The sequence below is a fragment of the Octopus bimaculoides genome, chromosome 14 (genome assembly GCF_001194135.2).
Source record: "Octopus bimaculoides isolate UCB-OBI-ISO-001 chromosome 14, ASM119413v2, whole genome shotgun sequence".
NCBI lineage: Eukaryota > Metazoa > Mollusca > Cephalopoda > Octopoda > Octopodidae > Octopus > Octopus bimaculoides.
The window spans coordinates 3,253,527-3,267,652 of NC_068994.1; the positions used below are offsets into that span (position 1 = coordinate 3,253,527).

Here is a 14,126-nt window from a genome sequence, read left to right on the forward strand (position 1 = left end):
GTATATAGACATGTACACACACACATATATAAAGACTGACATGTAGATACACATTCATGCATGTATATAGTTCACCCTTTTTCTACATCGATAAACATATACAAATATATATAATACACTGTCAGCTACACATACATACATGAGAGGAAGTTGTTTTGAGCAGATATACACATTACAAATGCATGTAGACACACACACACACATGTGTGTGTGTGTGTGTGTGTGTGCCTATGATAGTGTATATGCATTTGAGTGTTTGTGTGTATGAGAGCAAGAGAGAATGTGTGTGTATGTCAATGTGTATAAACGCCTGTGCGTGATTGAGAGAAAGAAAAACGAAGTGTATATACGTGTGTTAAATGTGTATGAGTGTGTATATGTATTAGTATGTTTGTATGTAATGAAGTAAGGTCACTTTGTCACGCTATATGTATTAAATATATATATATATATATGGATAGATAGATAGATGAATAAAGAAAGGATGATAGATGAAACAATGCAATGAAATTTACGAAGCATATCTTCAATAAATAGATGAAGGCATACACATAAGATAAAAATTTGTCGACATATTTTTTTTTGTCTTCTTTCTATCCCTGCCTGGTTTGTGGTTGGGGAAAAAACATCAACAACAACAACAGCCAAACAAGTAAAACACGAAACATCAACAAAAACAACATAAAAAACCTCCGAAATTCCAGCCGAGTGTCGGGTTTAAGTCTTGCGCACTTGTCTGGAGTTGGTGCTGTTCTGCTTACCGCCCACTCATCCAGTTCTTCACTAAACAGCAGCCTTGCACCCTCTCTCAGGCCAGGCGAGGGCTCGATCTGTTTCCAAGATTTCAACAACAACAACAACAACAACAAAACATAAAGCGAAAAAAAAAAATCCGAATCAGCGACGAATGTGTGTTGTTTAAGTGAAACGTTTTAAATATCGAACTTGAAAAATATTCTGGGGTTTAAAAAAAAACCAAACCAAACATAGATTAGATAATTTATTTACTTATTGCAGCCGGTGTAAACACTTTAAAGTCCCTGCTTCTTTACAATTTGCTATTAACATATTGCTGTTGTTGTTGTTGTTAAATCTAGTTTGCATGTCAGCCCACCAAACATGTATACTTTAACGCACACACATACACACTTAAAATGTCTGTGTATAGATAAGGTTTTCTTGTGAAATCACTGAGTTTATGGATTAAAATTCTATGCAAACGAACATGCAATACTCAAACATTACATATACACATACATTACATAGATTCATATATTCATACATAAACCTCTTTATTGGACAAATAAAGTGGAACACCTTAAGAAAAATGTATTTCTCTCTCTCTAGCATAATTTCCTTTTCTGCAAGGTGAAATTATAACTGATTGATTGTTTATTTAATATCTTACTTATATATACTTTATCAATTCACCAAAAACAAATCAGGATTCTAACTTGGAAGATGGTGGCACCAAATTAAATGACATTGTTAAGGCCATCTGTCTCTCATCTGTTCAATCTCACAGCTTAATATTTCAAGGGAATATTTGGACAACTGAAGTATTCAGTTAAACAAGGAAATTACTACTAAATTTACTACAGAAATTAAATGCCCAACCAAGTAAAGTTTCTTTTTTGTGTGACCTTTTACAAATGTTGAGACTCTTCGACAATAAGGACAACAGCAAGCATAACAGAACGGGTGAAAAGGTAACTTGCAAAACAACAAAAGGTACAACGTCCCCGACAGCACTTAATGGGAGAAGATTGCTAGTTTTAGTGGTTGAAAGGTGGACAGAAAGGAATGTGAGAAAAATAATTGAACTCTGCTTCTAAAAATACTACGAAAGCTTACCTCCTATGTTGGCAAAAGTTCCAATGTTTTCCGATCTATACACAACATGGTGGATAAGATGAAGTTCAGTGTATGGTCATATGCTAGTAAAACCTGTTAAGACAGTGTGTTGAAAATATATCCTCGTACCCTATTGTAAGAAAATGATCACAGCTATGATTCAAGAGAGGACTCTATGTAGTCATGGCATTCATTAAAACTTTCGAGAAGACAACACTCTAGGTTTTCTTTGAAGAAGAACAGATCACGGGTGGATTTTGAGGTCCAGCTATTTTACTTATGAAATTTACAACTCCATTTCAGGTGACTCGTTCTTCATAAAATCCCTGGAAGGTAAAACAAAAGACTATTTTGGCTTAGCAAAAACGTTTAAACGTTTTAAACAACAGCAGAAGTAAGATCAACAATAGCTTAGCTATTAAGGTCAGTCCTCTGGTTGGTGTCACCAGCAATTTCAAAAAGACAACCAAACTTAAGCAATGTCAATCCTTTCGTCCTTCCATATATAAGTGCGATATGGAAGTGCAAACGTTGTTATTTTATTGGTTTGCAGAAGGGAACATGACAAAACCAAAGATTATAATAGTGAAGAGAAAAAAGACTTCCATAGAAACTAGAAGGGAAAATGAGCCTTGAAGTAATTTCACTGAGTCACTAACGCCAACGGACTTGATTGCTCTTATGTATAAGATTAAGGGTAACAGCAGGAGCAACAAGAACAACACTAGCTCTGCCTGAACTCTTCAGATCTCTTTATAGGATGCTGTTCTTGAACAGAAGGAAGTCAGCTAAATGAAAGTATCTTTGAACAAAGTTCTGGAAAATAAGACTTAATGGAGGGACTACACCAGCTGTTTTTATCTGAAAGCATGGGATGTTTCAATGTTGAGATCTCTCATGTTAACGGGTATTTAATAGGCTAAGTTACCTCTATATACAGATTTCTTCTCAGAATTTTCTGATATATTTTCATCTATTTACAAATTAGTTAATATGAGAGAGTGGAGGTGGGCTAAAGATGACGTTTCACGATTTGATTCTCGGGTGTAGTTAATCCATTTTCCTATTGAATGGTGAAAGACAATTGCTGGTTTTATTAACATTTTTACAGGAAGAAAAAACGTTAAACGTATATAAGATCAAATTATCGAGGAAAACTCCCCATAACTACCTCCACAAGGAAACAAAAAGACAAAAAAGGCGAGTCAAGCAGTAGATAAGATAGCCCTTTTATTATAACGTATCTGATAATTAACTACCGTACAATCAGCGCTCCCTTATACTTCTTGTGTCGCCATTTCCGGCATTGAGTTCACTTTCTATTCCCTCCATATTAAACAAAATTATTTTGTAAATGACAATGCTATTTTGTGTTCTCTGTTTCTAATTCGTGCTTTTGTTTGTGCCATATTCATGTTTAGCTCTGAATTCTTGGCGATTTTGCCAGGTTAGGAACATTTTCTGTGGTTCTTCGATAGATTCTGAAATAAGAATGACGTCATCGCCTTTTATAGGTTCTTGAGGACATCGTGTCTTGAACGCCCATGTTTATATGTATCTATGAGAATCATAATGAATAGTTAAGGACTGAGGACGGAGCCTCATAGCCTCATCAGACATGAATCTTGGAGAGAAATCCTACGAACCAATATATGGTTCCCTTCAACTCAGGGGAAATAAGTGAAGGAAGTCTTCAGGATTTCGATTCTTGAAATGTTGGAATCCATTTTTACAGCAGATTCTAAATATCTCATCTATCGGTTCTGGTTCTAGTTGCTATTGTTTAAACCCAGGTCAGCTACGATTGAACAGACATATAATTAAAGGCGTTCTAGCTGTGACCATCCTTTTTTTTTTTTAATATCTAAACCATCAACCAATATGTCCTCCCATTTTTAAGACGGCAAGATGTGATTTGAGGGAATTCGCTCGCTATTTCAGCTGGTCAAGCGACTGCAAAAATGTTCCCTTCTTTCCATAAGGTTAAACAGAGAAGAGGGAAAAAAATTTTATTAAAGAAATCATTGCCCTTTATTACTCAGAGACATCATCTGCAACAACAACAGTTAAGTTACTGCTAGCATATTTAACGTCATTAATATTAACTACCTAATTAACATATTTGATGTGGCGAATATTAAGTAATCTATTTAATAGAGTACATTTATCAGTGATTTATTCATTACGGGTTGGCGATCAAAGATTCGGATCTTTTTTAAAACGGGGGCCACATTTTTCATTAATGTTTTACGTAGTGTTTTTGGTACCGAAAGACTTTCAAACTTCGTATACTTATCTATTTTGTGTTATAGAACAGAAGAATATTTTTGTATTCGAATTTATTTCATGTAAAAAATTGTCTCAATCACTGACAAGTATTCAGTTGTTTACCTTTACTCCTTTGGCTCATTAAGCGATGTAAAGCGTATTTAATCTCCATACCTTCGTTTTATTTGCTTTTTTCATTTTAAATTTGCTTTAACCCTAACCTTAACCCTAACCCTAACCCTAGGGTTAGGGTTAGGGTTAGGGTTAATTGTTTCAGAATCGTTTGTTTATGTAGTCGGCACTTAATGTATATCGGCTGAATGGACGTCAGTGATTGGTTGAAATTACAGAAATACGACAACTTTAACATGGAATAATTTATGGATTTCTTTTTTTTTTAAGAAGACTAAGAGAAAAAGATGTTTTATATGACACATTCTACCAGTGTTCCAAGTTTCAAAGTGTTTCGTTAATGAAAAATGTGGCCCCCGTTTTAAAAAAGATCCAAAGATTCTACTTAGACCACAAAAGCTCGCCCCAGCGACTACCTACAGCGTTCAGGACAACTTGGGGGTCTCCGAACGAAACCTATATTCACCATATTTTCTAATATTCATTAATTACTGATTCATTTAAGACGATGTTTTTATTTGTTTCTTAACCAAACACCCGTAATCAACGAGGATAGAGGGATTACATATTTAATATAATAGTAGTAATTGTCCAATTAATATAATGAAAGAGGTGAACTGGCAGCATTTCTTCGGGCTTTACGTTCCGAGTTCAAATGCCACCGGGGTTGATCTTGCCTTTCATTCTTTCGGGGTCGATAAAATAAGTACTATTTGAACACTGGGATGGATGTAATCGACTTATCCCCTCCCCCGCTATTGCTGGCATTGTGCCAAAATTTGAGATCAATATATTTAATATAGTGAGTGGTGGTGAATCCCCGTCGTTTGACGATGAGGATTCAGTTGTTCGATCAACTGAATTATCTACTCCTGAACTCATGTAAAAATGGCTGAGCACTCCACGGACAGGTGTTGACTTCCCGTGATTCTCGAGCACAATCAGTGCGTGACAATGCTTTACAATTACAATCCAACCAGGCAGGTGTTTCTCTACAGATTCCATCGACCCAGTTTCAATCACAAGTTATGAGTTGATCCACGGTTACAGAAAGCGACATTTGCCTCAAGACGCCACGCAGCAGGATCAAACCTGAGACTTTGTCGCCGTGAAGCTTAACCATTCGGCCATTCGGTTTACATTATAGTAAATATTAAATACCTAATAATTATGTGATGAAGGCGGCGAGCTGGCAGAATCGTTAGCGACATTTCGTCCGTCTTTATATATTTTGGGTTTAGATCCCGCTGTAGTCGACTTGCCTTTCATCCTTACGAGGTCAATAAAATCGGTACTAGTTGAGCACTAGGATCGATGTAATCGATTTGTTCCCCTGAAATTGTTGGTCTTGTACCAAAATTTGAAATCAATAATTACGGACAGTTGTGACAGACAGACATATTGTGCAGGCACGCAATCCAGTGGTCAGGGTGTTGTACTCACGATCGCAAGATCATGGTTTCAGTTCCCGGACGCAAAATTTTTTTCCCACGAGAGTTCCGGATCCCAACAATGAACTCATTTGCATACAGCCAATCAGAGCTCACCTCGACCTTGTTCTCAAGTTAACAAACACCCTCTATCAAGTAAACTCAAGACGAAGAACGGTGTTGTAAGTCGACCGATCGCCAGGTTATGCCTGATTTTAGAAGGAGACAAGTAATTAGATTTGCATCTATACCTATTATCGGATTTTGTTAGGGTCCCATATGGTAAAGATGTGGATGGGAGAAATGTGGGTAGAGGGTGATGCGCTAGTAACCCTCTCCCCTTACTGTTTTACAAAATAAACAACAACACAAATAACTACGCGGAGGCAGCCATGGTTGAAACAAGAACAACAAGCATTCTTAAAAGAGATAAGAAGCATGGTCATTCCTTACCCAAGTGACCCTATCTTATCGTCCATCACTTGCCATGCGCTCATAAATTAGTTTGATAGTTGAGCTCTGATTGGCTGTATGCAAATGAGTTCATAACTGGGGTCCGGAACTCTCGTGGGAAAAAATTTCACTTCCCGAACCAAGCGGTGCATTGTGTTCTTAAGCAAAGCACTTCATCTCACGTTGCTCTGCATAGGCAATGTCGATTTGAAGAAGTGAGAGAACTATTCTACGACACAAATATTTAACCACTATAAACAAATCGTCTGTGCAGACTGTTTGACAAGAAATTGCGGGACCCTCATCTGTCGTCTACGACGGGAAAGTGCACTAGCGTTCATTTGTCAAAGACGTTGCCTTCATCAAATTCTATTCTTATTATCACCTGATAATGCTATTATTAAGTTCAGCAGTATTTTTTTTCCGGGTAGTAAACATTTCTACAAATTTATCATGAATTACACTGGTGTCTCTTATTGTTGGGGACCCTGGCACACAACAAATGGAGCATTCCAAAGAAAATGGCAATAGAAGAGACAGCCTATCTGGGCTTCTCTTTAGTTTGATAGTAAATCTAGTATCAAAGTAAACAGAAACCCAGGTAGGTTGTCTCTGCTGAATATTTCTTTTGAAAGAATTATAACAGCAGAGACAATCGTAGAGCAGAGAAGAAAATACTTTGAATTAAGCTATGGTTCGCCACGCTCTGGGTTCCAATCCCTGTAAGGTCAACTTTGTATTTCATCTTCCTGGGTAATGAAATTAACTTCCATTCAAAAACTGGAGTCGATTTGATAATCCTACAAATATCCAATATGTGAATGGAGTTATAGCACCAGACTGAAATTTATTTCAAAATTATATTTTAATAAAATATTCTATATATTGTACGGTGACAAAGTCAATGGCGTGAAATTCACAACTTCCTAATTAAATTACCTTAAAAATCGCAGTTTATAACCCTTAAAAAAGGTTATATTTATATTGTTATACTTGGGGATAGTCGTTTTTAGTTAATTTTATAGTGTGTATGTGTGTTTCTAAGAGTGTATGTTTATGTATGCGTGTCTCTCTAAGTGCATGCATGTGTGTGTGCGTACGTGTGTGATAGCCAGAAGAGATAAATAAACGATATGCAGGGGAGGTAACTGCTATCACTGGAAAGAGAGAAAGACGGAGAAAGAAAGAGAGAGACAAACTGAGATAGAGACAGCGAGGGAGATAAAAGAGAGACAGAAAAAGAGAGAGAGAGAAATCTGTGTGTCTTTGGTTGAATTTTGTCTTCCTGGTAAAGTACCATGTTTTTCTCTTCATCTCTACTTGTAGACAAATAACACGATACCAAATTAGACAGATCTAACTTCATTTATTTAATCAATCGCTATTTCCAAAACAAGCACTTCGCATTATTCCCTGTTAATTCACCTTTAATAATTTCGTGTTTTTTTTTCTTTCTTCTTAAATATAATGACAGCCAGCTTGCGATTCCTTAAATAACTTTAAAAAAAAGAAAAAAGAACTTCATTCATCCATGTGATTTAACTGAGTATCTTTCTCGGCTGCTGTTGTTATATATATTTATTGTGGCTTTGTTACAGTCGTTAGTTTTTAGCAGCCAAGAAAACATTTTATTTCTTCTCTGTGAATGCCATGTTTTCCTTGTGTATTTGTGTGTGTATATGTTTGTGTTTGTACATGGGTGTATGTGTCTGTGAGAGAGTGTGTGTGTGTGATGTCTTTTCCAAGAATGATGGCCTATTTGTTTTTAGCTCCAGTTCAGCACTGTTCTAGCAGACATATGAACATAGGCATTCCAGCTGTGACCATCCCGTCTGTTTATGGATCTGAGATTTAGCTGCTATTTGGGAGTTAAGTGGACGTCAATTCTAAAACACGATTGTTTAGAGAGAGAGGTGGTGGTGATGGTGGGAGACTATTTATTGTGGTAAGCTCTAACTACCATTATCTTAGTGACCACTCTCCACTGTCATCAGGTATGTTCATCTACATTTATAGTCAGTCCTTTGGAGCCAAACCGAACCTACCTCAACAACAGGATGTCTATAGGGTTCTCTTCCAGTTGAACTTAACTTGACATGTCTAGACTTTTCCAATCTCTGCAGGTCTGGACTACGGAACTTAATTCTCTGCCTTCTGGAACCCATCTACCTCTGTCTGTAGCGAAAGCTTTATGAAATTATCATGTGTTGTAACACAACAGCTGCCTTGTTTGTTATGAAAGCGGCTGGGTCTGCTATTGGTGAGTAACTTAATATGTATTGGTGATGCATTTATGGCCTAGACAGAAGGTAGGAGCTACGTCCAGTCACACACAAACAAGTATTTATTTGATAAGTTACAAACCGTTTTATATGTGTGTATGTATGTATGTTTAAACAGATATGTTAAGAGAGATTGCCGGAAATATAGGAAGTGGCACATATAGACAGATAGATAAATAGATTTGTAGGGAGCCAGATTGTTTGTACCTTGTGAAAAGGGGTTAGTTTAAGTACAAACGTATCGATATTTTCGTGCAAAGATGTGTATGTTTCTATGTTGCTGTATCTGTTTACGCGTAAATGGGTCTTGGTGGTACAAATGTGTAAGTTTATACACAAACGGATGTACGCTTGTGTTTACGAACAAAGAGGTGCATGTTTACATGTAGACATGCGCATGTTCATTAATTGTAAATGTATGTATTTATGTGCAAATTGTGTTTACCCGCAATGACGAAATATTCTGTCCGAAACGTTAAACTTTTCTTCTTTTTCATAGCATAACATTCCACTGTATGAACGATTCATATGCAAACATGTGTGTCTGCATGCAAGTGTGTGAGATGTATATATTTAGGGAGGTTTGTGTGTATTGTAAGTTGCCATGTGCTGGGATTGTCTCCCAGTCACACTGTCTTATTACTTTATGTCTTGGTTCGAATTTCAGGGTTGTCATGTTTCAGACCCTGACAGATTGCTATTGAGATGGCGAGAATGTTATAGATCAGGTTCCAACCATGAACAAGCAGTGACAGCTTCGTAGGGAGGACTAAGATGGTTCACTTTCCTTGTTCTTTGATAAGGTAAAAACTTCTTAATTCTTTTTTTCTGGACACAAGACTCTCTCTCTCTCTCTCTCTCTCTCTCTCTCTGTACAGACGGGGGTTAGAACCGATGGCGAAAGTAAAGAATACGCACACCCAGTGTTTAGGGTTAGGGATTTTGTTACGCCGGAAACGAGTGGTTTCTTTACCTCCGCGGGAACTGGTTGCCCCAAATGGTATTAATATTTGGCAGAATCGTAAGCGGCATTTTATCCGTCTTTGCGTTCTGAGTTCAAATTCCGCTGAGGTCGACTTTGCCTTTCATCTTTTCGGTGTCGATGCAATAAATACCAGTTGAACACTGATCGATGTAATCGACTAGCTCCATCTTCTGAACTTGCAGGCCTTGTGTCAAAATTTGAAACCTATATATAAATTAGTTTATTTTTGTCTTTGAAAGTTTTCTGGGTTTTTTCCTTCTGTATAATTCAGGTAAATTACTTAAATTACTAAAGGCAACAAACAAAAAAAAAAACTTCCCATGTTTATTCTACCTCCTTGGGCCCTGATTCTCGCATATGACATCCAACATGCTGAAAACTGACCTCAGCATATCTTCCCATCACCTTACCTTATTTGCAGCTACCATCCCTCACCACGTGGCCATACCACCACCATCACCACCTACCCTTTCTCTAGCTAGCCCCCCCCCCCATGTCCATACAATTAAACAGCTATAACAACTGTTTGAGTTACCTCCCTTATATCACTCAAAGATTTCGAAACAGCATGAATGTCATAACTTCGTCATCAGTTTAACTCAACTCTGATGTTTCGTTTCTTGTTTTAAAATTCAATAGATGGAAATGTGTTTCTTCGATTCTTCGATACTGTTGCCCTCTTCAGGCCCAGATGTACTATTGTAGTACAGGGCTTGCTCCTGCTAAGTTTGTCACTCTCTTTTCTAATTCCCACAAGCACATACCATAATTTTAATTTATCTCCAGTTTAAATCTTTATTTAATTTGCATCTTTCATAGTTGGGGTTCACTGCTGACCACCAGAATAGTGTGGCCATTTGAGTTTATGCCCTCATCTACCACTATGTCACATCACTTGTGGATGTTGACTCTAACTTGAGAACGTGGTCCGTCTTTCATTGGGGTTTTCATGACTACACTCTTCAGCCAGCATGATTTGCCAGCTTGCATGCAGGATGTTTTTATGAAACCTCATTCATTTGGAAGGTCATTGGCCCTCAATGAGCTCATCCTTCCTGCAGAGTGTCCTGCCATGGGTCCACACCTTGGCAAGCCAGGTGGAGGAGGTGGTTTAGTTGCCGACCACCCGACCATGAAACAGCACTCGGTTATGTCGTACCAGGAGCAGGATCTGAATGACGTGATCTGAATGCCTTCTTCTAATCTGTAAGTGCCAACAGCATTTAAGATCTTGAGAATTTCATACACCATCTTGTTTCTGTGTGTTTCAAGAAGTCTGAGAAACTTTTGTTTCGGTTGATTAAATTGACCTTAATCGCTTGACAACCGATGTTCGTGTGTTTGCATCCCCGTAACTTCAATGAGATTTGAACTTAGAAAAGTTGGAACAAATACTGCAAAATTTCTTGTCTGACAATCTAACAATCCTGCTATTTCACTTCTTTAATTATTAATTTTGTTTAAATATAACAAGTCATGATGTTAATTTATCTGTTTCTAAATTTCCAGGTAAATCCTCCAGTTTCCACAGAAAGATAAAAGATGATGAGCAGGAAGTGAACAATGAGGAGGATGCTCAGAACTGGTCTGTTAATTAGTCCATCTGCTTCAATACCTTAATTAACAGCCATCAGTAGCAGCAGCAGCAGCTGTAGATAAAGTCTAATGTTTAACTGGAAAAGATGAGGAAATATTATTTATAAAATTAATTGTGAAGTGAACCTGAAGCAATATGGCAGGTGTTGATCTCTTGAGACTCTTGGACACCCATGAATTGTGACCAACATCTCTCTGTCATCTTAACACCAACTGTATTGATGACAGCTAATCAACCATTAATAGCTAACACCATCAGCTGTTTTATTAATAATAACTCCACTTTCAGGATTGTTAATCAACCATTAACAGTAAGCACCAACTTCACTGACAGATCCCCTGTAATGACAACTAATCAAGCATCAACTATGAACACTGTGATGTTAGTACCTTCCCTCTCATGACAGTCATATAAATATTAACAGTGAACATCAAACTCCTTTGGACAACAAACAGTGAAGCATTAACATTGAACAGTGACTTGTTTAACAGTCCTGGTTCTGGTCAGTCGTTAATTGCTTTGAACAGGTGAACTGTTAAAGATGGAGGAAAAGCCCTACAAATGTCAAGATTGTCATGAGGCTTTCTCTGACCAATCAGATTTAGACTTGCATGTTGCAAATAGCTGCGAAGACCAGGACCGGAAAGAGTCCAGTCAATTCTTGAAGGCTTTTGGTTTGAGACAGAAAGGGAAAGTGTTAGAAAAAACTCAAGTGGAAAAAAAAGTGGAAATCTCAGATAATAGTGTGGAAAACTTGCCTCCAACTGAGTCGAAGAATATTAATGGTTCCTATGGTGTTAGAAAACGGAAAACATACAAATGTGATACTTGTGAGAAAGTATTTTCTCGGAGTGATCATTTGAAAATGCATAAATTAAGTCACTCAGATGTACGGAGCCATGTCTGTGAAATCTGTGGGAAAGCCTTTGCCCAGGCTGGGATAATGCGTAGCCACATGAGAATCCATGCCAGTGTGAAGCCCCATGTTTGTAAAGTGTGTGGTAAGTCGTTTGTTCGTAGTTTTGCTTTGGAAGGCCATGTCAGGATTCATACAGGAGAGAAGCCGTTTGTGTGTTCGATTTGTGGAAAAACTTTCTCGCAAAAATCTGGCTGGATAAGCCATACAAAGAATCACCTTGACAAGAAGGCACATGCATGTGATGTATGTGGTAAGTCTTTTTCACAAACCTATGCTCTAAAGCGCCATAAAAAGACACACACAGGAGAAAGGCCGTATGCTTGTACAATCTGTGGCAAAACTTATTCTCAGAAATCAGGTTTGACAACACATTTGAAGAACCATTCTGGAGAAAAGGCCTACACATGTGAGATTTGTGGTAAACAGTTTACATTAGTTCATGTCCTCAAAAGGCATCGACTCACCCATTCTGGGGAAAAACTCTTTAAATGTGATACTTGTCAAAAACATTTTGCTTGCAGCTCGTCTCTGAAAATACATGAAAGACTCCATTCTGGCAAGAAAATGTATCAATGTGATATCTGTGGTAAGGAATTTGCCCAAGGAGGGCAACTGAAATCTCACCATGCCACTCACACCGGCAACAAACCATTCAAGTGTGAAGAATGTGGCAAAGGTTTTGCTTTAAATTCCATATTAACAAAACACAAACGGGTTCACGCTGCCATCAAGCCCTTTCCTTGCTCAGTGTGTGGGAAAGGGTTCACTCAAAACTTTACTCTTTTGTTACATCTTAGGATACACACAGGTGAGAAACCATTCACTTGTGAGTTTTGTGGCAAACTCTTCTCACGTAAAGACGGCTTGGCCATTCATCGAAAGAATCATACAGGGCAGAAAGCATTTACCTGCAGTTACTGTGGCAACACTTTTTCAAAGAGTTCGACTCTAAAGAGGCACGAAATGATTCACACGGGGGAGAAGCCTTATTCGTGTTTGGAGTGTGGCGTGTCGTTTTCCCGCAAGGCACACCTAAAACGACACGAAGCTATTCACAGGGCCACCGAGGCTTTTGTTGAGAAACCAGCTATACAGAATTGAACGTTTGTGAAAACATTTAGTAAATTGAAATATCAGACTATGAATTTGGGGTTTCCTGCAGGAAGGGATCCCTCCCAACCGTACCCCTTGAAAAAAAATATCATTGTCAACCATATCACCTCTAAAGTAACATTTAATATCTTGTCAAGTCAGTGTCGATATTTTTTCTTATCTAATGTACCAAACTGAAATGTGTTAATGTGGTGGGTGCAGAGATGGCTAGATCAAAAGTTCAATCCCAGCTGGCATCATCTGACAGTTTGCTTTCCTCTGTTGGACTGGGGCGTTTGAACAAAGGTGTGAGAAGGAAATTGACCCAAATGAAAAACAAAAACTAAACAAGGAATATCACAACAGTTGTCAGACATCAACCCATACCTGGGTTAACACCTGTGTCCAGTTGATAATATCATTAATGACCTGCATGCACCCACACCCTCACCTGTCTTTCCATTTGTCAGGACTCCATCATATCTTATCCCTCCATTTATTCCTGTAACAGTATAGGGCTGTGCTACAGTGACACATACACACACATACACATACACAGATACTTACACAGTGCATACACAACCTTTACATTCAGCATGTATACATATATATATCTCACACACCCTCAAAATGGTTACATACATCCATACACACGTGCATATCCATCCATCCATACTTACATGCATACAAATGTTCATATACATATACTCAATCATCCATCCATATATACATATGTACGTATGTACACTAACTTGTATAACACGGGTGAGGTTCTACTTGGTTGCCCAGCTTGCTAGAAATAGCTGCCATATCTCCCATAAATTCCACCCAGGCATCTTAACTACAAACTTACATCAATCACCGAGAAACTTGGCTCCAATCAAATAGACTAAAACTCTATCATCTTCCTTCTTACAATATTTGACACCAAAGATACAACCAGCTGACAGATTGAGTCACATAAATATACTGCATAGAATATGAGAATATAGTATTTATTATGTATGTCTTTATAATATTCACAGAAGTGTGGAAGATATTGTAAAGAAAGCAAAGTAATACAAAAACACCCTTAGAACACTCACAGTGTATATATATATATATATATATATAT

At 37.7% G+C, this 14,126-nt stretch overlaps 2 protein-coding genes across 9 annotated transcripts in view; one reads left to right on the forward strand and one right to left on the reverse strand.

Annotated features, from left to right (window-relative positions):
* The window catches only part of LOC106870071 (zinc finger protein 28), a 20,176-nt gene extending 17,851 nt beyond the window's left edge, over positions 1 to 2,325 (reverse strand). Inside the window, exon 1 of one of the 5 annotated variants that reach the window (XM_014916042.2) lies at positions 1,855 to 2,325. The gene's annotated coding sequence lies outside the window, so the exon portion shown is untranslated. Of the gene's footprint in view, positions 1 to 549; positions 636 to 690; positions 962 to 1,854 lie in introns of those variants that run through there. The other 4 variants (XM_014916041.2, XM_052972950.1, XM_014916040.2 and 1 more) reach the window with 4 other exon arrangements.
* A 4,991-nt stretch (positions 2,326 to 7,316) lies between these two features.
* Positions 7,317 to 14,117, forward strand: LOC106870095 (gastrula zinc finger protein XlCGF57.1). 4 transcript variants are annotated; one of them, XM_014916075.2, is made up of 3 exons: positions 7,317 to 7,425; positions 9,087 to 9,222; positions 10,914 to 14,117. In XM_014916075.2, the coding sequence occupies exon 3, from the start codon at positions 11,543 to 11,545 to the stop codon at positions 13,019 to 13,021; it is 1,479 nt and encodes a 492-aa protein (XP_014771561.1). In that variant the 5' UTR covers positions 7,317 to 7,425; positions 9,087 to 9,222; positions 10,914 to 11,542; the 3' UTR covers positions 13,022 to 14,117. The 4 variants fall into 4 exon arrangements, with proteins under 4 accessions (XP_014771561.1, XP_052828932.1, XP_014771562.1 ...); XM_014916076.2 differs by having other exon boundaries at positions 7,337 to 7,425; positions 9,103 to 9,222; XM_052972971.1 differs by lacking the exon at positions 7,317 to 7,425 and adding an exon at positions 7,440 to 8,397.
* The last annotated feature ends 9 nt before the right edge of the window (positions 14,118 to 14,126 follow it).